Below are 23,667 nucleotides of genomic sequence, written 5' to 3'. Positions count from 1 at the left end.
GGATATAGTTCCCTGTGCTCTATAGTAGGACCTCATTGCTCACCCACTCTAAATGGAATAGTTTGCATCTGCTCCCCCCAAACTCCCCGTCCATCCCACTCTATAATGGGATCTTGAAGAAGGGCTCTGTGGGCAAATAGAGTAGCTTATTGGGTAAAAGACAACATGGCTTTCTTGGAGTATTATTGGGTTAACGGTGTGTGTGATGACTCCCTGGAGCAAAAACTCTTTACCAGAACTGCAATAGGAAGACTCAAGTGAAGAACCATTGCTCAGTTGCTTAGAATGCATCATTTGGGGTAGTCCCCAGAAAGTTTAAAAAGTCTGTTCCGGAGTTCCCGTCGTGGCGCAGTGGTTAACGAATCCGACTAGGAACCATGAAGTTGAGGGTTCGGTCCCTGCCCTTGCTCAGTGGGTTAACGATCCGGCATTGCCGTGAGCTGTGGTGTAGGTTGCAGACGCGGCTCGGATCCCGAGTTGCTGTGGCTCTGGTGTAGGCCGGTGGCTACGGCTCCGATTCAACCCCTAGCCTGGGAACCTCCATATGCTGCAGGAGCGGCCCAAGAAATAGCAACAACAACAACAACAACAAAAAAAGACAAAAGACAAAAAAAAAAAAAAAAAAAAGTCTGTTCCATGAGGCTTGTCTATGGATTGCTTATGAATAAAAGGAAATGAAAAGAGAACTCCCTGGCGGCAGGTTAAGGATCTGGCGTTGTCTCTGCTGTGGTGCAGGTTTGACCCTAGTCTGTGGTCTGGAAACTTTTGTATGCCACAGGCACAGCCAAAAAACAACAACAACAACCAAAAAACCCTTTAAAATTAAAAAGTAAAAAGACAAGAAATTAAGAGAATTCTGCCCAGAAACTCAGTTCAGTCTCCTTCACTTGAGTTGGCTCAAGGGATTATGTAGAATAGCCTGACATTTCGTCCATCTGAGATGTTACACGTTTTAAGTTTAGTCTTGTAGCTGGTGGAGGGGGAGGTGATCGGATGGGTAGGATAGCTTTGTCAAGTCCTCCCCTAGTTTAGCTTGCTATTGTATTAAAAATAATTCTGTGTGGGTGAGGACAAGTAGAAGCAACCTTTTTGCTGTCTTTCTTTGAGCTTATAGACTATACATTTGGAAACCAGAGAAATTTAAGGCATCCCTTTCTTTTAATCTCATGACAGTTTAAAGTTCTGGGTCAAAGGCAGTATCTGAATAATTTTTATCACTCAACATCATTTAACTTCACAACGAGGGAACGAGCTGCCGTCCTGTGTTTAGATCTGTATCCGGCAACTGATTACACAGTGAATGTCACCCTCCTGGGATCCCCCGAGCGGCACTCAGTGCAAATAACGACAACCACCGCACCAGCAGGTAGGTGTAGATGTCTTTCTGTATCTCAGAACAACGAGTTAAGGGTATGTATTAAACTGCACAATGTGAGGGAGCATCAAGGAGGCTGGTCTTGGAGTCAAGAGACCTGGGTTCTAGTTCTAACAAACTACCAACTTTGTCTGGGGTGCAGGGTGCCTGCATCTCACCACCTACCCCTTTCCCCATAGGGGCTCTGGCTCAGAGAAGGTCTAGACCAGGAGAGGACTGCTCTCTGCAGGACTCCCTGGGAGTGATGGGTTGAGAATCCTGTCCGGCTTCCTATCTCTCACCCCAAATTTTAAGACAGCTGAACCCTAAGCGTAGTCATTACCGACAACTGGAGACAACTTCCAGGAGATCAGAAATGTGAGCTGCACTGAATCGAGCAGGGTAGGACAGAGAGGCTCCTGTGTGGGTTTGTCGGGCACATTCACCTAACACAGAGAACAGTGACGTGGCCCAAAAGCGGGTCAGTCTTCTTCCCCTTTGGTTGGTGAGGAAGCCTTCAGAGGCGGCTGCGTCAACTCCACAGCGCCCCCTAGTGGGGAGGGATGCAGCCGTCTCCCCAGTTTCTTTTGTTCTTTAATCAGTTGGGTTTGACAGGCAAATTTATGGGCAACCAGGCAGAGAGGCTGCCTCCTCTGAAGGAAAACAGTGGAATAGGATAAGTCTTACTTCTGCCTTCCCAAGGCCCTTCTCCTGTTCACCAGTGACCTTCATTGGTCAAGAGTGGGCACTTTGGTCTTTGTACTTGGAAGCCTCTGAAATATAATAGACACTAATGAAGGCCATGCAGCACTAGAGGCTGCAAATCCACTCCATTCTATTTTCCAACCAGATTATGCCTTGTATCAGATCGTGTCTTATATCAGCCGAGGTTGCACAATGAATACCTCATGTCTGCATAAACCTAGCCCCCTACGACACTTCCAGCTACTCGTGATTTGACTGTATTCCCTCCAATGATTAAATCCTCAGAGGAATTAAAGTCTAAAAATAACACCCACCTCCCCATGTAGATTAAAGTGTGAAGGCGCTAATGTCCCGGGTTCTTTCCTCCTCAATGTCTTCTCTGTGAAGCCTGTGTCAGAGGGGCCTCCCTGAGATGGAGAGTGTGTTCTGGCTGTGACAGTCTAGGAATCTTGTTTAGTAATAGATGTTACTCCTGAGATACCGCCAACATTGAATTCCAAGTTTCATTTTGCCATTTCTCAACATGAGTCCCAGAGATATAAAACCGAGAAAAGCAGAAATTATTATTATTATTGTTTTGTCTTTTTTTGCCTTTTCTAGGGCCGCTGCCACAGAGGTTCCCAGACTAGGGGTCGAATCGGAATTGTAGCCGCCAGCCTACACCACAACCACAGCAACACGGGATCCGAGCCGCATCTGCAACCTACACCACAGCTCATGGCAACGCCAGATCCCTAACCCACTGAGCGAGGCCAGGGATCGAACCTGCAACCTCATGATTCCTAGTTGGATTCATTAACCACAACGGGAACTCCGAAAAGCAGAAATTATGTGATAGGTGTACAACATTGTGAATGTACTAAAAATCACTGAATTGTATACTTTGAGTGGTTAACTTTTTTAGCTAAGCGAAATAAGTAATATTTATTTTACAGGACCTTTCTTTTAAAATAATACTGACGTGGTCGCATAAGCCAGTTTCATTTCAGTCACTGTTTTAATTACATATACTAATTAAAGACATATTGGGGGATTTTAGAAACAGTTATCTAGGCATGCCATAAGGTTTTATAGCTGACATAAAGTGGTTCATTTTATGTCGTGAGAATTTCATCTCAATTTGAAAAAAAAAATACGATGGGTTAATATGTTCTCCTTGCACCTGGGCCTCTGTCACCTTCTGAGTGATCCGTTACATGACATAAGGCAAGTAAAATGTTTAAAACAGCTCCTGGCACATAATAATGACGATGACAATGTGAGCTGTGATTATCGAACACTAAAGGTGTCCAGGCATTGTTCAAGGTGCCATCCTTGGGTCAAAGCGCCATCCTCGGGTCAACCCAAACCTACCCAACCTTTTGAGGAAGACATTACTATTATTCCCACTTTACAGATAAGAAGCATGAGGCATAGAGAAGTTAAGCAACTAGCCCAAGATCACACCCCTAGTGAGATGTCCAAGTGGGCGCTGAACCCAGACAGTCTGGCTCCCGGGGCTTCCTTTTGAAGCAGTACGTCTACTGATTTTTACTCTTTAGTTCTTCAAAAGAAAAAAGACCTGCTGTATAGCACAGGGAACTCTACCCAGTATTCTGTGATAACCTATATGGAAAAAGAATCTGAAAAAGAATACATGTGTGTCTATGTGTCACGGCATCACCTTGTTCTACAGCAGAAATGAGCACAACATTGTAAGTCAACTCTACGTCCATAAAACTTGGGAAGAAAAATTATGTTCCCAGAACCTAGTGCATAGTTGGGCCAGATCCATCTTGCTTTTGTCAGCGTTGGACCACGAGCAAAAGCTTCTAATGCCTTAGATGCCTAAATGCATTCATTTAATACATGGTCATTTCTTATCTACTACGTAGCAGGCAGGTTCTGATAGCTGACAATGTAGCAGCAATAAAACAGTCTCAGCTGTCATGCAGTTGGAGTTGGGAGGTTAGAGAGGAGACAGATAAACACATAAGGAAATATATCATATGTTAGGTGGGTTAAGTGGTAAGATGAAGAATAAAGCTTGGCAAAGGGAGTGACAGGGAAGGCCTCTGTTGTAAAGATATGTTTAAGCGCCTATCTGAAGGAAGGGAGGGAGTAAGCCGTGTGTGCAGGGGGGATACCAAGTGACAGGCATGTCCTTGGCATATTCTGGGAACACCAAGGGGAGCCAGCATGGCTGGAGCAGAATGAGCTGGAGAAAGAGGTAGGGGATGAGATCCTAATTCGAGCTCAAGAATAATGCAGGGGCCATGGTGTCAGGTTCGGAAAGTGAGAGTTCTCTTACCTCCTCCTTGGCAATATGGATCCAAATGATGAGCAGGGAGTATCATCTAGCATGTAATGTGTCAGACTGAAGTCCGCCCCTGTGAATTGCAACTTAATTTGGAAAAATCTCTTCTCGTGAGGTTACTTGGATTCCTAGGCTTCCCATATGCTGTGGGAGAAGGAAATCACTTCTTGAAAATTTTGGAATTTTGCAGTAGTGGCTCCAGGTCTTTCTTGGTGCCCCTCCCAAGTATTTAGAATCTTTCATTTTCATTTCTCTCCGAGCCTGGTTTCTACCCACCCTCCATCACTGCTGAAAATGTTAATCTGTTTAGTGAAAGAGCCTCCTTTCTTTCTGAGCAGGGACACACCACGTTTATAGTAGGAAACTCTTTTTTTTTTTTTTTTTTTTTTGCTTTTTTAAAGGCTGAACTTGTGGCATATGGAGGTTCCCAGGTTACGGGTCCAATCTGAGCTGTAGCTGCCGGCCTACACCACAGCCACGGCAAAGCCAGATCTGACCCATGTGTGTGACTTACACCACAGCTTATAGCAACACCGGATCCTTAACCCACTGAGCAAGGCCAGGGATCGAACCCGCATCCTCATGGATGCTAGTCGGGTTTGTTAACCGCTGAGCTATGAAAGGAACTCTCTATAGTAGGAAACTCTTCAAGTGAAATGCCTTGTCTTGCAGGCCCCCTTTACAGTCCCAATTTCCTTCTCTTTTCTCTGAATTTCTCTATCCCCAGAAAGATGCCAAGAATTGCTTTAATTCTGAACAACATAGCTTCCGATTACTGGATGCCTTGTTTCTGAGTCCTGCTTCCTCGTTGGGAGGTGTCCCTTATCTTCCCTGGAGAATTACCCTCAGCTGATCTTGGAATTGCTGTTGAGTTTCTGGAACCTGTGCTCTCATTGGTCTAACAAGGTCCAGGAAGTCCCCCAGGTTAATGGCTTTTCACCCAAGCTCCATTCCTTGGAACTGAATTTCTAAGACTTCAACTGCCTGTGCTTCTTCAATGGGAAGCACACAGCGAAGTGTTACTTCCAGCCACCGTTTCCTTTTCTGCATCAGGAAAGATAGTCCTCCAGGGTTCCAGGTCCTTCTGAGTATTCCTACAGCGCTGGCAGGCCAGCGAGTGGTAAGCTTCAAACTCCCATGCCAGCTCTTTCTTTTCTCTGTCTGCTTTTTTTTTTTTTTTTTTTTTCCCAGGGCCACACCCGGGGCATATGGAGGTTCCCAGGCTAGGGATCGAATCAGAGCTACAGCTGCCAGCCTACACCACAGCCATAGCAACGCAGAACCTGAGCCCCATCTGCAACCTACACCACAGCTCATGGCAAAGCTGGCTCCTTAACCCGCTGAGTGAGGCCAGGGAATCAAACCCACAACCTCCTGGTTACTAGTAGGATTTGTTTCCACTGCACCATAGCAGGAACTCCCATGCTAGCTATTTCTGTTCCTTCTTTATCCTCATGCCAGGCTAATACCTTTTGCTGGGTCTTAGTAATTTCCTTCCCTACAGTTGTTTTTTTTTTTTGTTTGTTTGTTTTCATATTTTTTTTTATAATTTTTTTTATTGTCCCACTGTACAGCAAGGGGGTCAGGTTATCCTTACATGTATACATTACAATTACATTTTTTCCCCCACCCTTTCTTCTGTTGCAACATGAGTATCTAGACAAAGTTCTCATTGCTATTCAGCAGGATCTCCTTGTAAATCTATTCTAAGTTGTGTCTGATAAGCCCAAGCTCCCGATCCCTCCCACTCCCTCCTCCTCCCATCAGGCAGCCACAAGTGTCTTCTCCTATGTTTTCATATTTAGATTTTTGTTCTCTTAACATATTACTTTGGACTCTGCCTGTGAGGTCTCCATAGAGCAAGAATGATGCCGCATTCGCCCAATGTTCACATAAATTCTGCCCACCTTCACTTTAGTTGGGATGTATTTATTTCTATTCAGTTCAGCCTATAACCTAGGCCTGGTCCTGATCAAAGGTCATGTTCTCTGGAGCCTCCTTAATATATCTCTGCTTTTCTGTTCCTTCTTTTCAAGTTCTAACTCCTTGCATTTCTCAGGCAGGCTTCCATAAAGCCTGTGCTCCACCTGCTGTTTCATCTGTAAGAACAGTGCTACCTTGAAACTACCTTAACGATGCCTAGGGAATTCTACACTGATCTTTCTAGTCTTTCTCTCTTTAACTATGTCCATTTGCTGTAACCATGTAGTACCGCAGCTCCAGTTATTGAAGAGTTCCCCATTAACCTTACTCTGGGTTCCCTATTTATAACTTTAAGACCCTTCTTGATAGAATAATACTTACCTCTGGGTACTCTTAGGGGGGGGTGTCCTTTGAGTGTGTTCTCCTACATGGTCCCTTTATTCTTCTCTTTGATGCTTTTGAGCCATTCGCCTGACCTAGTAAATATTCCTATCTTTTGATCTCTAATTTAGAGTAGTGAGGTTTGGATGTTTCTCCTTTTCCTTGTCATATTTTTCTAGCTGGGCTAACATGACTTCAAATTTTCTTCTCCTTCTTTGATTTCCATCATTTCATTCCATTCTCTTCTAGTCTTATCCTTTCTGCAAGACCAAAACCTATTTTGTAAACTGATTTCATCCCTTTTTCAGGGGCTGGGCAAATCTCATATCTAGAAACAGAGAGTTCTAGGCAGACACCTTTTGTGAGTCCTTCTTGGTACCTGAGTTGGTGATAATCCCACCGGATTTTATTGACTTCTGCTCATGAAGAATTCCTGCTGTAGAATCCCCGGTCTGGGTCTCTGTAAAACAAACCTGAGCAATTTGAGAGCCTGTGGTATTGGGGTAGCTCCTGAGCCTGAAGATAAACCATGAATTCAGTCTTTTCTCAGTTCTCTTTCTTCCAAACAAGGTAAGAAGAAACACAATTTGGGGCAGCTCATCTCTTGTTGTCTGCTAATGTCCAGCTCCCCTCAAGGCTCTAAAATCCCTCAGAAATCTCCCACTAATGCTTTCCTTGTGCTTATCAAACTTTGGCGAACATAACAATCACCTGGAGAGCTTATTAAAGCACAGCTGGGGAATTCCCGTCGTGGTGCAGCAGAAATGAATCTGACTAGGAACCATGAGGTTGCAGGTTCGATCCCTGGCCTCGCTCAGTGGGTTAAGGATCTGGTGTTGCCATGAGCTGTTGTGTAGGTTGCAGATGCGGTTTGGATCTGGTGTGGCTATGACTATGGCTGTGGCCGGTAGCTGTAGCTCCAATTAGACCCCCTAGCCTGAGAAGCTACATATGCCATGGGTGTGGCCCTAGAAGGACCAAAAAAAAAAAAAAAAAAAAAAGGCACAGCTCCCAGGGTTGCATTCTAGAGGTTCTGATTGAGCAGACCTAGAGTATGGACCCCAAGTTTTCATTTCTAACAAGTTCCCAGGCCTTGTCGATGCCTCCACATCCGCACCCCCCCCCCCCCGCCCCCTGCATTTTTGGCCACCCTGTGGCATATGGAGTTCCTGGGGCCAGGAATCACATTTTGAGCAGCAGTTTTCTAACCACATAGACCTTAGGTACTTCTGGGTAATATGAAGCCCTCACTTGAAAGAAAAGACATGATAAAAAGAAAGACCAAAAAAAAAAAAAGTAGTAACCAAAATAATTCAAGGTGTTCATGGCTGAGAAACCTGTGTGTTGATATTTTGCCTGATTTGTGAATACATTTTTCTTTTCTTTTCTTTCTTTCTTTTTTTTTTTTTTTTGCCATTTTGTCTTTTCTAGGGCTGCACCCGTGGCGTATGGAGGTTCCCAGGCTAGGGGTCGAATTGGAGCTGCAACTGCTGGCCTACATCACAGCCACAGCAATGCGGGACCTGAGCCACATCTGCAACCTATACCACAGCTCACAGCAACACCAGATCCTTAGCCCACTGAGCGAGGCCAGGGATCGAACCCGCAACCTCATGGTTCCTAGTTGGATTCATTTCCCCTGAGCCACGACAGGAACTCCTGTGAAAAAAATTTTCTGGTAATCAAACATCTATCTCATCCATTCTTGCAGTTCCAGCTATAGAAACCAAGAGCCTCCATCTTCCCTATGGTGCTTTGCTCCCCTGTGGCAGCTCTTGTCTTTATATAAACTCAGAGTGCCAATCAGTGTAGTCACACATTGCAGGTGGGAGAGACTGACTCTTATGCCTCCTTCCTGCTGACTGACAAATGAGAAGTATCCATTTTATTGCCTGAGCAAATTCCCAGGAGCTACTCCCCACCCCTCTCCACATAAAAGCCTGGTTTCTGTAAAAGCTATATTGGAGAATGAGGCTTAGATATGTGGCCAAATGGGTTTCCTCCTGCCTTTCCTCCTGGAAATATGGGCAACTGGATCTGCATGGGGATCTTGCCTGGCTTACCCACTCATTGTTGGGCTGAAAAACCAAGGATATGGAGTGGACAGAGACAGGTTACTTACCTCGTGGAGGAGAGAAATACACATGCACCCTGTTCCTGAGCATAGGCAGGTCCCAGAGAGCAAGAATCTGCATCTTAAACTATTGCTTTTAGAATGGATAAGCCATGAGATCCTGCCGTATAGCACTGGGAACTATATCTAGTCACTTATGATGGAGCATAATGTGAGAAAAAAGAATGTATATATGTATGTGTGACTGGGTCACCTTGCGGTACAGCAGAAAATTGACAGAACACTGTAAGCCAGCTATAATGGGAAAAATAAAAATCATTATAAAGAAAAGAATCTGTATCTTGTTTGGGCAGTGTCCGAACTCCTCCCACTAGGAAATGGGACCCGAGGAAGAGTAGTCTCCTTTTTACTGCCAGATTACCTATTTACTGTTCCTTCTTTGAGGATTGATTCATGTGTAGGGAGTAGAGAGAGGCCAAAGTTGTCCTTTCCTTTATAAAAATGGGAAGACAGGGAAATAGCATCCTTTAACCCACACGAACAAGGTAACTGACCTCTGTCATGTGAGAGTGTTGATCAGGAAAGGTCCATTCTAGCTCTAGGAGTCTTATGTTAGGAAAGCAATTTTAAGTTCCTTCAAATTCTTTGATTTCAACATTCAAATTTCTTTTTTAACTTTTATTTATTATTTTTTCTTTCAGCTTCATTGACATATAATTGACATACATCACTGTGTAAGTTCAAGGTATACAACATAATGAGTTGACTTGCATATATTGTGAAATGATTACCACAGTAAGTTTAGTTAACATCTGTCACCTTATCTATTTACAAAAAAAAGGAAAAAAATTATTCCTCATGATGAGCACTTTAGATCTAGTCTCCTAATAACTTCAAAAATACTATACTGCCGCATTAAGTATAGTCATCATCAAATCCATTTCTTTCTGTCTGTCTGTCTCTCTCTTCCTTCCTTACTTTCCTTTTTTCTTTCTTTCTTTCTTTTTTTTTCTTTTTAGAGCCGCGTTTGTGGCATATGGAAGTTCCCAGACTAGGGGTCCAATCAGAGCTGCAGCTGCCAGCTTACACCACAGCCACAGAAATACAGGATCCCTAACCCACTGAGCGAGGCCAGGGATTGAACTCGTGTTCTTATGGATCCCAGTCAGGTTTGTTAGCTCTGAACCACAATGGGAACTCCAAATCCAGACTTCTTGACTGACTTATTTGCTATCATTATTTCATTTATCTATTCAACTTTATGTTCTTATTGATGTATGTGCAACTTATTAATATAGTAGGAGTTTATTATTTGGGTCAAACTGTCTCAAATATTTCTCCTATTTCTTTTAATTTTGTTTATGGTATTTTTGGCATATAAAATTTTAGATTTCTATGCTGTCAAATCATTGATCTTTTGTGATTTATTACATTAATATTAAATGTAGATTTTTTTAAACAAAATTTGTATTTATATCCCACTTTTTTTTTCTAGGAAGACTTTAACCTTCCTAGAAATAGGTATATAAAATAAAAGAAAATAAGTTAAATAGGTAAGCTAAAAAGGAATGGAAACAAAGTCAAGGTATAAAAAAAGATGTAGAAATAAGATGAAGAATAATTCATGTCCTTATAACCTACCTACTTGTAGGTTCATTAGTATCTCACACATTCAGGTTTAAGTTTCCAACCCATCCAGTCGAGGAAGGAGCCATTACGTTGTCCGTAAGTTTACAACATAGCAATGTTTTGGGGGAGAGGCACAGTTCAACATCATGATCAGATAGGAATTTCTAATTCTGGGGAGTTTCATAAAGTGTACAATGCATGAACCACATTTTATGAGGATTTTATGATGCTCTTTCTTTCTATTGCCTCATTATATTTTAGGAAAGCACGCTTCAGTGTAGGGTGGACAGGGAAAGATGCCTTGGAAATGCCTGTGCTCTGATGATCTGGCTTTGCTTCAGGGGTAGGATTAGGTTATTTTAAGATTATTTGGAGGAATGAATGGAGTCCATGTTTTTCAGGCAATGTTTCCTAAGTATGGTTTCTCTCAACTCAGATTTGATAAATGGTGGGGCCCCTGAGCTTCAGATGATTCTCTCTCATCAGAACCCAGGGAGCAGTTGGTCTGTGTTGCCAGTTGAATAACAAGGATCTATACTTGAAAAGAAAGCTGTCCACCTCCCTTCGAAGGCGGAACCGAGCCTAGGGAGCTGAGCTAAAGGAATTGTTTGGATCTGCTTCCCCATAGAGGACGAATCTCAGTTCCTCTCCATCTAATATGATCCTGTACTTTTAGTCTGAAAAATATCAGGGTAATTGTAACCAGATACCACATTTGTCTTAAGAAAAGTTTCAACAAAATGACAAACTCCCAACTTTGAACAATGTTATAACTCAGAGGAACTATTGGTGAAATGTACATCAAGGACAAGGGAAGGATAATAAAATAATCCCCCTATTTATAGAGCTTTGGAGGGGTTATAAACATAGTAACTTTTCTTTCAGAATACTTGATTTGTAGCCATGCTTTCTGACAAAATTTACCTTGCAAAACCAACCTTCTCTTTAGGCTGTGTCTAATTAGAGGTTTTGAAACCATATCATTTATGACTAAGAGAATGCTGGTTTTTCTGTTCTCTTTAGCAGAAGATTGCATGCATTTAGTTACTTTCTAAAATAGGATTGGTAATTAAAAAAATATATAAAGAAGGGGAACAGATCACTTTTTCCTCTACTCCCTGGTAGAGGAGCTAACTGAGGAGGTGTCTTCTCATAGCAGCTTTTCTAACAGCGTGCACACTTTGAGATCTCTGGAGACCTTATAAAACTCCCCCACAACTGATTCCTGTTTAAAGACTCCAAATCCAAACAAAAGATAATAAGGACCATAAATAATTTAACATTGCTTCTTATATTTTTTTCCACAAAATGATAAATATTGTAACAGTATTCTGTAGTGGAAAAGTTAGGTCTGAAGTCTGCCTGCTTCTCTCTCTCTCTTTTTTTTTTTTTTTTGCTTTTTAGGGCCACACCTGCGGCATATGGAAGTTCACAGCCTAGGGGTCCAATTGGAGCTACAGCTGCTGGCCTACCCCACAGCCACAGCAACATGGGATCTGATCCATGTCTGTGACCTGTTACACCACACAGTTCAAGGCAACGCTGGATCCCTGACCCACTGAGAAAGGCCAGGGATCGAACCTGCATCCTCATGGATACTAGTCAGATTTGTTTCCGCTGTGCCACAATGGGAATTCCCTGCCTGCTTCTCTTATAAACCATCAGCCTGAGAAACTCATGCTTGCAGTTGACCAAGCCAGAAATTGGCATATATTTTGCAGACATCTGTAATATGCCCCAACGGGGAAGAATAAATTGTTCTTCTTTTGAAGATGAGATAATGACTTGCAGATCCAGCTCCGTAGAACAGTACCCATAGGGTAGATAAAGATGAATAAGTTATGTGAATTGGAGCCCATCGCTAAATGGGTTTTAACTGGCTCTGGAGGCAATGGGTTCATTTCACTCTTTTCAGGACTCCTTATTCTAATCATATACAGACAAAGAGGCTCCAGACCCTCTCCTCAGCTGAAATCAGAGAAAAAAACTGCCTCTTACTCTACCCTGTTCATTAATACAGTGCAAAGGAAAGCTAACTCCAAGGTGTTCTTTTTAAATTGTATTTCCTTGTAAGTTTTTAATTTGATATAATTTCAAATTGTTCTCTCTTGTTCTCGCTCTCCCTTCCTGAAATAAATCCCACTTGGTCATGGCGCATTATTTCTTATATGGTGTTGGATCTGTTTCCTAACACTTTCTTTAGTATTTTTGCACCAGGATTCACAATTGATGTGTGTTTATAGTTTTCTTTTTTTTGCACTGTCCTTACCAGATTGGGGCATTAGTATTTTCCTTGTTTTATAAAAAGAATTTCATTATTGCAATTCATGTAGCATTTGGACCATCTGGTCTCAGATGGTTTGGTGGATGCTCCCTGTGGAACAGTCTGGGCCTGGAGGTTTTCTGTGGTGGTTCCCTGATAACCTTCTCAATTTTTTTTCTACGGAAATTGGTCTAAGTTTTTTTTTTTTTTTTTTTTTTTTGTCTTTTTGCTATTTCTTGGGCCACCCCTGCGGCATATGGAGGTTCCCAGGCTAGGGGTCGAATCGGAGCCATAGCCACCGGCCTACGCCAGAGCCACAGCAACGCGGGATCCGAGCCGCGTCTGCAACCTACACCACAGCTCACGGCAACGCCGGATCGTTAACCCACTGAGCAAGGGCAGGGATCGAACCCGCAACCTCATGGTTCCTAGTCGAATTCGTTAACCACTGCGCCACGATGGGAACTCCTGGTCTAACTTTTTTATGTTGAATGGATTGATTTTGGCAAACTTGTAGAAATTACCCATTTAATCTATGCTTTCAAAATTTGTTTACATAGTAGGCTGGGAAGTAGTTTCATTTAAGTTTTTGAATTTTATGTCAATGATTATTTATTCCTTTATTTGATTGTACTCTTTTTTCTAGAATGTTAGTTAGCAGTTTGTCTATTTAATTAGCATTTTTGAAAAGCCAAGATTTTGTTTTATTAATTAGATCTATTTTCCCCCCCAATACATCAGGGATTAGCGCACTTTGGCCAGTGGGCCAAATCTGGCCTGTCTCCTATTGTTGTAATAAAGTTTTATTGGAACACAGCCAAGCCATTCATTTGTGTATTGTCTGTGGCTGCTTCTGTGTCTCGAAGACAGAACTGAGTAATTGTGACAGAACCATCTGGCCCAAGAAACCTAAAACATTTACTGCATGGACCTCTATAGAGAATATTTTCTGACTCTTGCTGTACATCATTAATTTCAGCTTTCATATTTATGATATTCTTTCTTATGCTTTCTTTTGTTTCATAAAGGTGGTCACAGTTTATCTTCGCTGTACGTTGTGACTTTTTGCATTAAGAAGTGTCCTTTGTCATAATGCTTTTTGACTTAAACTCTGCTTATGTCAGTATTACAGCCTCTACTTTCTTATGGTTTCCTTTGGTCTGCTCTACTGTTGTCAACTGCTTTGGTTTAGCCTTTTAGGTCATTTTGTTTCAGGTGTCCCTCTAATCATGCATTGTAATCTTGCATTGTGAAACAAATTGAAAATCTTTTTTTATTTTAATTTTTTAAAATTTATTTCTTTATTTTGGCTTTTTTAGGGTTGTACCTGTGGCATATGGAAGTTCCCAGGCTAGGGGTTGAGTCGGAGGTACAGCCACCGGCCTGTAGCTGTAGATCCGAGCCGTGTCTGCGACCTACACCTCGGCTCACAGCAACGCTGGATCCCAGATCCACTGAGCGAGGCCAGGGATCAAACCTGCATCCTCATGGATACTAGTCAGATTCATTTCTGCTGTGCTACGACAGGAACTCCCTGGTTTGTTAGCTCTTAATGCCATACTTTAACTTCCATTTATTGCCTATTTAGCAGTCAAACTAGACTTTTCTCTTTTTCTTTTTCTCTCTTCCTTCTCTCAATTTTTCAGTTGCCTTATTTCTACTTTGTCAGAATATATACTATTTTTATTTTATTCTTCCACCTTGTCCTACCTTTCTTTTAGTCTTAGATCTACAATTTAATGCGTTAGATGCTCACTGTCAGTCTTTTTACTGACATTTCCCCAGTTAGCTCTTGGATAAGGCTCATCTTATAGTAGAGTCCTCAAGAGAACAGTATCCCTGAATTCTTACATATTTAGAACTGTTTCTTTATGGTCTTGATACTTGAAAGATAACATGGCTGGATATAAAAATCTTGGTTTACACTTTCTTGATTGGAATGTCCTTAAAATTAAGTTCTCGTGTTGCTTTTTTTTAATGTAGCTTTTGAGACATCTCATGCAGCCTTATTCTTTTTTTTTTAGATCTTCTTTACTTCATTGAGTGGAGAGGCTGAGGGTGTTTTCTTTATCTTGGAAGTCTGGTAGTTTTACTTAGCTAAGTCTTAGGGTTGATTGTTCTGGGTGAGCTTTCTCAGGTATCTTTGGGTCCTTTCAGTATTTTTATACAGATCTTTTTATTTTTGTAAGGTTATCTTGGATTATAGTTTTAAATATATAGTCTGTTTTCATGTGTTTTTTTCTTGAGAGACTTTAATGTATTTCATGTCAACCATTTTATTTTTGATCCATTTCACTTCTTTGTAATTTCATTTTTATTCTTTTTGGTTGTTTTCCTGTATTTCTCCAATTTCTTGTAATAGATTTTTATTCTAATCTATCCTTCTTTGGGCACCATGAAATGTAGTCTTTATTTCTCATGTGACTTTTGTCTTTTCCTTTGGCTTTTTACCTGAATTCAGTCACTTGTGTTTCATTTCTTCCCTGCTCTTTGTTCATCTTGTTGTTAGTTTTTGAACTTCTAACTAAAGATGTTTGCTTTACATGCCAAAATGCTTATTTGGGGGTATTTATTTGTTTATTGTCTTACAGGTCCCCCCCCCCCCCGCCATTTTGTGGATTTTTGGAAAAATTGGAGTTCTTCACAAGTGGAAATGTTTTGATTACAATTTCCTATTTTTGCTTTCAAATGAACATTCCTTTTGTTTGTTAATTACACATGCAGAATTGGTCATTGAGGACAGTTCATAAGATTTCTAGGTTAAGAGTGCCCTCTTCTGTCCCTGAATGAAGCACAGTTTCTTTTCAAGGATATTTTTGTGTTTGTGTTTTGGTGAGGGTTGGGGTGAATTGGATGTTCTCCTTAGGGTTCTCTTTTGATCTGTAGGATCTTGCCTGTCCCCCATATTTCTTTTTCCCATCACCGCTTAGTTTCCAAAGGACACCTGTGCCTTCCTTTTTGTCCTCTTTTTTTCCCCAGAAGGAGTGTCTTTCTTGTCCCACTGCCTGAACTCTCATTGACTTTTCATCCTTTGCTGGTAGATAGCACACTGATTGATATACCAAATCTCCTTTTCGGTATTTTCACATTTAAAGTAGATAAAGTGAAATTTCTCCTTCTGAGGTTGACTCTAGCTCACGCTTGGGCCCTTTATTTCCCTCTTCTCTTTCACACGGCTCTTCTAGAGCCCTCTCACTCTCTAGAATGACTTGTGGGAGGTCGAGAGAGAGCTTTGCAGGAATTTGGTATTTATTTTTCTATTAAAGGGCAGTTTAAAGTTTGTGGTATTGTCTGTCTTCCAGTGGTGATAACAGCATTGGTTTTATGCTGTTTAATTGCATTTCCAGTTGATCTGAAGAACATTTTGGAGAATGTGTGGAGATTTAGATTTAAGGGGCCACCATTATCCTTGAACGAATGGGAACTCTAATCTGTAATGAATTCTCAAGTGTAACTTTTCCCCTCCGTATTTCTCCTCCTGCCATTTCTTCTACCTGGAAACCTCCCTCCTCTGCTCTTCTTCAGTTTGTATATTCCCTTCTTTCATGATCCCCTCAACTGAAGGAGAGTTGTCCTCCTTCTGAATTTCCACACTCTCTTTCAGGAGGAAGTCTAGGTGGAAGTTTGGCACAGTTACTCTGAAGCCAGGCTATCTAAATTCAAATCTCAGATCTGCTCTTTCCTGTATCTGTGCTTTTGGGCAAGTTACTTAACCTCTAGGTGCCTAAGCTGCCTTAAACTGCAAAAGTGGGAATAACATCATGGGTTTGTTGTGAGACTAAATGGGTTAATGCATATGGAGAACCAGCACAATACCTGACAAACAATAAGCATCTATCAAATGTTAACTGTTACTTACTTTTACCTGATGACATTTATTATACAATCCCTTATATTTTTGTTATACTGATGTAGGGTATAGCTCCTCTTCTAGATTAAATACCTATTAAGAGCAGAAACCTTGTTTTACTCAAAGTGCCTGTATTCATATTTGGTTAATATGATATGAGTTGCTTAGCTCTCCCCCTATTGCTGATTGTTTATATTTAAAGAACCAAGAGTGCTGTGCCCACCAGTGTCCTGGACCATAGATGTACAAAGATGAATGAGACATGATCTCTCATAATACACACATGCATAATAATACATACCTCATAATACAATGCATAAAGTCTAGTTTGAGATATTTGCAAGGAATTGTGGGAGCACCGGAGAGGTAATGACTGGTTTTGCCCAGAGTTGCTTGCCCATATTAACATGAAGCAGAAACAAAGTTACAAAGAATGTGATGAACTAAGAGACACATTTTCTCTTCTCTGAGGCATTCTTGCAGGTCTGGTTTTTTTGTTGTTTTTGTCTTTTTTTTTGGGTCTTTTTGCCATTTTCTTGGGCCGCTTCTGCAGCATATGGAGGTTCCCAGGCTAGGGGTTGAATCGGAGCTGTAGCCACCGGCCTACGCCAGAGCCACAACAATGCAGGATCCGAGCCGCGTCTGCAACCTACACCACAGCTCACGGCAGCGCCGGATCCTTAACCCACTGAGCAAGGCCAGGGATGGAACCCACAACCTCATGGTTCCTAGTTGGATTCTTTAACCACTGAGCCACGACGGGAACTCCCAGGTCTGGTTTTTTAACTTTGGGCTTCTAGATTAGATTGGCCTTGTGGGTGGGGAAAGGAAAGAGAGGAGGAGGAGTGACCACTGAAATGAAGCAGAGAAAGAATATTGGAATGAGAGATGGGGTGTGTACTTTCCATAGCAAAGGATCAGAGAGCAGCTGGGAAAGAATTTGGGATGGGGATCCTACTGGGGATCCTTCCCCCCAGAGAACTCAGCTTGGGTTCACCCTGCCTGTGGTTCAGACTGTGAGTCCCTTGGATGGAGAGGAGAACTAGAGTGAGAGTCTCTCTCTGACCAAGATGGAGCTGCACTTAACCCGAGAGAGGTTTCCTGTGAGCAGAAGGAGTTATAGACCCCACTACTACTGTAACGTTATGTGTGAATGCGTATGTGTGTATGTATGTATCATATATATACATATATATATATATATCGAGTCATGTACATACCATTTTTCATCTTGCTTTTTTATATTATTTATTTTGGATTTTTGGTTTTACAGTATTCTATGCATCTACTTCCATATCAGTTCCATATAATGTCATCTCATTCTCCGAGGGAAGCATAGTGTTCCATTGCATGCAGGTTCACTAATTTATCAACTTACCCGCTGTGGAAGGATATTTAGGGTTTTTTTTTTCCCTTTTGAATTTTTATTATCGACAATGCTACTATATTATGGAACGCCAGATCCATGAACTATGGTGTAGGTCGCAGACGCAGCTCGAGTCTGGTGTGGCTGTGACTCTGGTGTAGGCCAGTAGCAACAGCTCCGATTAGACCCCTAGCCTGGGAACCCACTAAGCGAGGCCAGGGATTGAACCCACAACCTCATGGTTCCTAGTTGGATTCCTTTCTGCTGTGCCATGATGGGAACTCCTACTTCTGTTTTTCTTTTATGATATGTTCTAATATTTAGTGTCTCTGTAGGTCTGAAAAAACTCTTTCAACCAGTATAAAATAATTCTAAGAGACAGGAAAATAATCATGACAGAATTTACTTGGCAGGATTTTTTCTGTCTTTCTTTTTAAATTTTAGTTGATTTACAGTGTTGTGCCAATTTCTGCTATACAGCAAAAATACAGTTTTTTATATACATATATAGATAAACATTCTTTTTTAATATTCATTTCCATCATGGAGGATTTTTTTCTTAATAAGACAAAATAATTGCAGCTTACAAGAATAGTATCTTAAGTTTGATGAAATGTGCTTTATCTTGCACACTTGGGCAGAGCATTGCTGTAGAATTGAGTCTTAAGAGTGGAATTACTAAGATAAAGAGCCTCATAAATTCCTTTTCACAAAGATCATATCAATTTACACACATGCCTTTCACCAATGATGGATATTCCAGTTTTTTAATATTTCAGAGCCTAATAAGGGAAAGCGTATTTTACTTTGTTTTAATTTGTACCTCTTTGCTTATTGAATGTCCTGGTACAGTTTCCCTATAAATCACTTTTTCTATTTATTGCTCCTTTTCGTGTGTTGGTGGTAGTATTTTTCTTCATAGCAAGTGTTCTTTAGATACTAAGGCCATCACTTTTTCAAATATCTTACAATTTTTTTTACATCTTGTTGTTTGTCTTTCAAACTTAGGTTGTCATATCTTTTGCCGAAAAGAAAATTTAAGATTTTATTGCATCAAATTAAATTTTTTCTAGTTTTCTTATTATTTCTTTCCTAACCAAGATTGCAGAACTATATCTAAATAGTGTGTATGTATGTGTATATATATATATATATTTTTTTTTTTTTCTTCTCTTTTTTGACCACCTTGGGGGTATATGGAGCTCCTGGGCCAAGGCTTGAATCTGCATGGCAGTTGCAACCTATACTATAGCTGTGGCAATGCTGGATCCTTAACCCACTGTGTAGGCCAGAGATTGAACCCGCATCCCTGTTGCTGCAGAGACACTGTTGTTCCCATTGTGCCACAGTGGGAACCCCTCTAGTATATTTTTAAGCTAAAATTTTTAATACAGTTGAAATCATTTTTTGCTTGTTATGTCAAGACAGGAATCTAATATTAGTTTATCTCTGTGCATAACTATTTCCCAACTCAATTTATTTCCCACTGATTTAAAATCCACTTATATATACGTATTCCCATGATAGATTGATTTCTGGTTTCTACCCTTTCCATTGATCTTTTGTTTATTCCTGAGCTAGCAACAAAATTGCAGTTTACTCCAGGGTTCTTAGTTGGGAGTGGGGTGCTCATTACCCCTTGGGGGGCAAAAGTTGGTTCTTGAGAGGTAAAAAATATTACTCTTTTTTTTTTTTTTTTTTTTTTTTTTTTTTTTAGGGTTGCACCCGTGGCATATGGAATTTCCTAGCCTAGGGGTCGAATCAGAGCTGAGGCTGCCAGCCTATACCACAGCCACAGCAACACCAGATCCAAGCATCTGTGACCTATGCTGCAGCTTGTGGCAACGCTGGATCTTTACCCACTGAGCAAGGCCAGGGATTGAATCCACATCTTCATGGATACGAGTTGGGTTCTTAACCCACTGAGCCACAACAGGAACTCCGTATTATTCTTTTTATACATGAGGCATAGATAACCATTAGAGTAAATAAGAAACAAAAGGGTGAAAGACTAGGAAAAAGATGTTTAAAAAGGCTCCAGGTCAGGCTATAATGAAAGAAGCCTGAGAAATGAAAGAAGTGTGGAGAAACACTTGTTGGAACTTTATAATAGGTAATGAAACCTAGTTATGTCCTCTTTGAATATTTTCCAGTTTTTTTTTTTTCTTGCTAGTCTCATTAATCTTCCCCCTTAAAGGTAGCAGTGATTGCCTTCTGTTTATTGCGAGTGCCAAGCTGATTCCTGCATGTGAGACTTTGACCTTGGAGCCCCCTCCGTCTGACCTCTCTTCCTCTACTCTTGGTGGCTCACTCACTCAGCCTTCAGTCTCTGCCCACATATCACCTCCACAGAGGGTCTTCCCGCACCATCCCTTCTATCTTCACAGCATGCTTTTTTTCATAGTCTTCACCAGCACACAAGGTTATAGTTTAAAAAATTTTTTGCTCGTTTACTTTCTTCCTTTCTCACAAGAATGCATTCCATGAGGTGCAGGGACTTTGTTTTCTCACCACGTTATCCTTAGTCCCTAAAGCATGCCTGGCACATGGTGAGAACTTTCTAAATATTCACAGAATGAATGTGTAAACTTAACACATTCCAAGAAGGTCCATTGGCATCACCATTGGGAGAACATTCCCCGTATAGATTAATAGGTGGAGAACTGATACCTTTTCACTTTTCAATCTTTCCATTCAAGGATGTGGCATTTGTCTCTATACTATTTTCTTTTATGTCCTTCGGAGGAAAAAAAAATCTTCATGTAAGTCTTGGGCATTTTGTTAGATTTATTTCTAGGTATTTGAAGTTTGCTCATGGATTCTTCTCTTGGGACTAGAGTTCTTTTCATTGTTCTATTATGTTTTATTTGTTGTTTTACTTTTTTATTGCTGGTATGACAAATTACTGCAAATGTGGTGGCTTAAAAACAGCATGAATTTCCTTATTGTTCTGGAGATCAGAAGTCTTACTCAGTCTCACCAGGTTGAAATGAAGGTGTCAGCAGGTCGGTGTTCCTTCTAGGGGCCCGAGGGGAGAATCCATTTCCTTGTCTTTTCTGGTTTCTGGAACCTGTGTAGGCTCATGGCTCATGGCCCTATCCTCCACCTTTAAAGCATCAGTTTAACCTCTGATTTTGTCCTTAAATTTCTCTATGGCCCTGATCTTCTTGTCTCCCTCTTTAAGGACACCTGTCACTACCTTGGGCCCATCTGGATAATCCAAGATAATCTCCCTATTGTAGCAACATTTGCAAAGTCCTTCCCCCATGTAAGGTCACAGATTCCAGGGACTAGGATGTGGACATCTTTGAGGGACCATTATTCAGCCTATCATACTTGTTCTTGCAGATATTAGTGTGGAAAACGAGTAGTTTTTCTATGTTTTTGTGTTTAGGTGCACTTTGCCAGCCTCCTACTATTTGTATTTGTTTTTCTCTTGTTTTCAAATAATGACGTATTTGTTTTTCAGTTGATTCTCTTACATTTACTGGCAGTTGCATCATTTGTCCCCTTTCTTTCTGGTATTTATAGCTCATTTTCCCCCTTGCCTCATTCTGCATTGTCTGGACTCTCCTAACGCTAACTAACAGCTGTGAAACCATGCATCCTTATATTCTTAAGTTTACTAGAAATTGCTTTATTATTTTTACCACTAAGTATGGTGGTTTCTAATAAACACTTTTAAATCAAGGAGTTCCTATCAAATTAAATCCTAGCTTACTAAGGTTTTTAGTCAGGAATGTACATGAAATGTATTAACCATTATGATTATAAAAGTGACCATATGGTTTTTCTCTTTTAATCTATTAATAGCTTTCTCTATCATGATATCTCTGTATTCCTGGAATAAACCTCCCTTGTTTATAGCGTATTGTTCCTTGAATGTACAGCTGACTTCTGTTTGTTAATATTTTTTTTTCGGAATTGTGCATTTATATGAAATGGGTTTGGCATGGCTTAAAGTGTTTAGTGATTGCTTGTGCCATCCTTGTACAGCGTGGGTGTTATGGATTATTCAGTCATACTGAATGAATTGGGGTGCTTTCTGCCTTTTCGCATGGCCTGGAACTGTTTAAATACTATTGAAGTTATATGGTTTTTAAGAGTTTTATAAATGCAAGTTTCCTTGGATTACTGTTACTTATCTCTAAAACCATCTTCTGTACCCAGTACTGAGGTTCTGTTATCCTGAATCATCTATACTTTCTTCCCAACTCCAACTTCCAACATTTGATGCCTGTGACCTGTGGAACAGGTTTTCTCTGGGCAAAGCTGCCCAGTCCATAAGGAGGGGTCCCGTCTCTCAGCTTGGCTCCATTCACAGGAACCTGTTGGGCCAGCGGCTTACACAATAAAGGTTTGGCTTCCAGGCGACTTTCTTTCTCTCAGGTTCTTTGGGAGTTGCTTTTATCGCTTATTAATCGTCATAGTATTCCTATGAAATTTCTTAGCAGTTGGATATATTATTTTCAGGTTAAGAACAGGGATCCTGGTGGAAGGAAGTAACCTCTGAGTCCAGAGTTTTGAATAACTAATCTTTCTTTTTCTTTTATTTTTTTGCCACCCCACAGCATATGGAGTGTCTGGGCCAGGGATCAGGTCCAAGCTGCAACAGCGACCTGTGCCACAGCCACTGCAACACCGGATCCCCAACCCACAGTGCCTGGCCGGGGATCAAACCTGAATCCCAGCGCTGCAGAGATGCCACCGATCCCATGGTGCCACAGCAGGAACTCCACTAGTCTTTGTTTTGAAAAGCTTGGGGGATGTGCCTCTGTATTTCACGGTACCAGATCTGAACTGTCTTTTGGATTGATTATCATGAAATTGAGCAGAGGCTAACAACTGCTTCTTGATCATAAGAGATGAGGAAGCCCAAACCAAGAAAGTACCACTCCCCCCTTTTCATCATGAAAAACCTGACTGCTTGAGATGGACTTTTTCATTTCCTCAAGGAGCCTCAATTCTCTGCTGAAATGTTGCGCTCAGCTTAGAATTTCAGCCTAATGCTTATTTGTCTAAATGAGGCTGTCCAAAACCAGAACAATGAGTTGCAGTTTTAGCTGGTAAATCAAGGGAATTTACTCAAATAATTTTTAAGAGGGATCCTCTGATTGGGTATCTTTTTTTTTAATTTTTTTTTTTTATTTTCCCACTGTACAGCAAGGGGGTCAGGTTATCCTTACATGTATACATTACAATTACATTTTTTCCCCCACCCTTTCTTCTGCTGCATCATGAGTATCTAGACAAAGTTCTCAATGCTATTCAGCAGGATCTCCTTGTAAATCCATTCTAAGTTGTGTCTGATAAGCCCAAGCTCCCGATCCCTCCCACTCCCTCCACCTCCCGTCAGGCAGCCACAAGTCTCTTCTCCAAGTCCATGATTTTCTTTTCTGAGATATTCATTTGTGCTGGATATTAGATTCCAGTTATAAGTGATATCATATGGTATTTGTCTTTGTCTTTCTGGCTTATTTCACTCAGGATGAGATTCTCTAGTTCCATCCATGTTGCTGCAAATGGCATTATGTCATTCTTTTTTATGGCGAGTAGTATTCCATTGTGTATATATACCACATCTTCCGAATCCAATCATCTGTCGATGGACATTTGGGTTGTTTCCATGTCTTGGCTATTGTGAATAGTGCTGCAATGAACATACGGGTGCATGTGTCTCTTTTAAGTAGAGTTTTGTCCGGATATATGCCCAAGAGTGGGATTGCGGGGTCATATGGAAGTTTTATGTATAGATTTCTAAGGTATCTCCAAACTGTTCTCCATAGTGGCTGTACCAGTTGACATTCCCACCAACAGTGCAGGAGG

The 23,667-nt window shown here is 41.1% G+C and overlaps 1 protein-coding gene across 8 annotated transcripts in view; it reads left to right on the top strand.

The window, feature by feature from the left end:
* Positions 1–23,667, top strand: part of SUSD1 (sushi domain containing 1) — a 149,115-nt gene that overhangs the window by 69,901 nt on the left and 55,547 nt on the right. For 6 of the 8 annotated variants that reach the window (XR_002337296.2, XM_084992197.1, XM_084992207.1 and 3 more), the window contains exon 10: positions 1,174–1,366. The exons of the other annotated variants lie outside the window; for them this stretch is intronic. Coding sequence is in view for 5 of the 6 variants with exons in the window: in XM_084992197.1 (XP_084848323.1) it covers positions 1,174–1,366 (193 nt within the window). In the remaining variant the exon portion in view is untranslated. The remainder of the gene's footprint in view (positions 1–1,173; positions 1,367–23,667) is intronic. 8 annotated transcript variants of the gene reach the window in all.

This window comes from Sus scrofa, chromosome 1 (genome assembly GCF_054392235.1).
Source record: "Sus scrofa isolate SSC_HxYL_T2T_F1_AM1 chromosome 1, Sscrofa_HxYL_maternal_Yorkshire_Landrace_v2.0, whole genome shotgun sequence".
Classification (NCBI taxonomy): Eukaryota; Metazoa; Chordata; class Mammalia; order Artiodactyla; family Suidae; genus Sus; species Sus scrofa.
The sequence above is the reverse complement of the archived record's forward strand: the minus strand, read 5'-3'. Positions and strand labels throughout refer to the sequence as shown.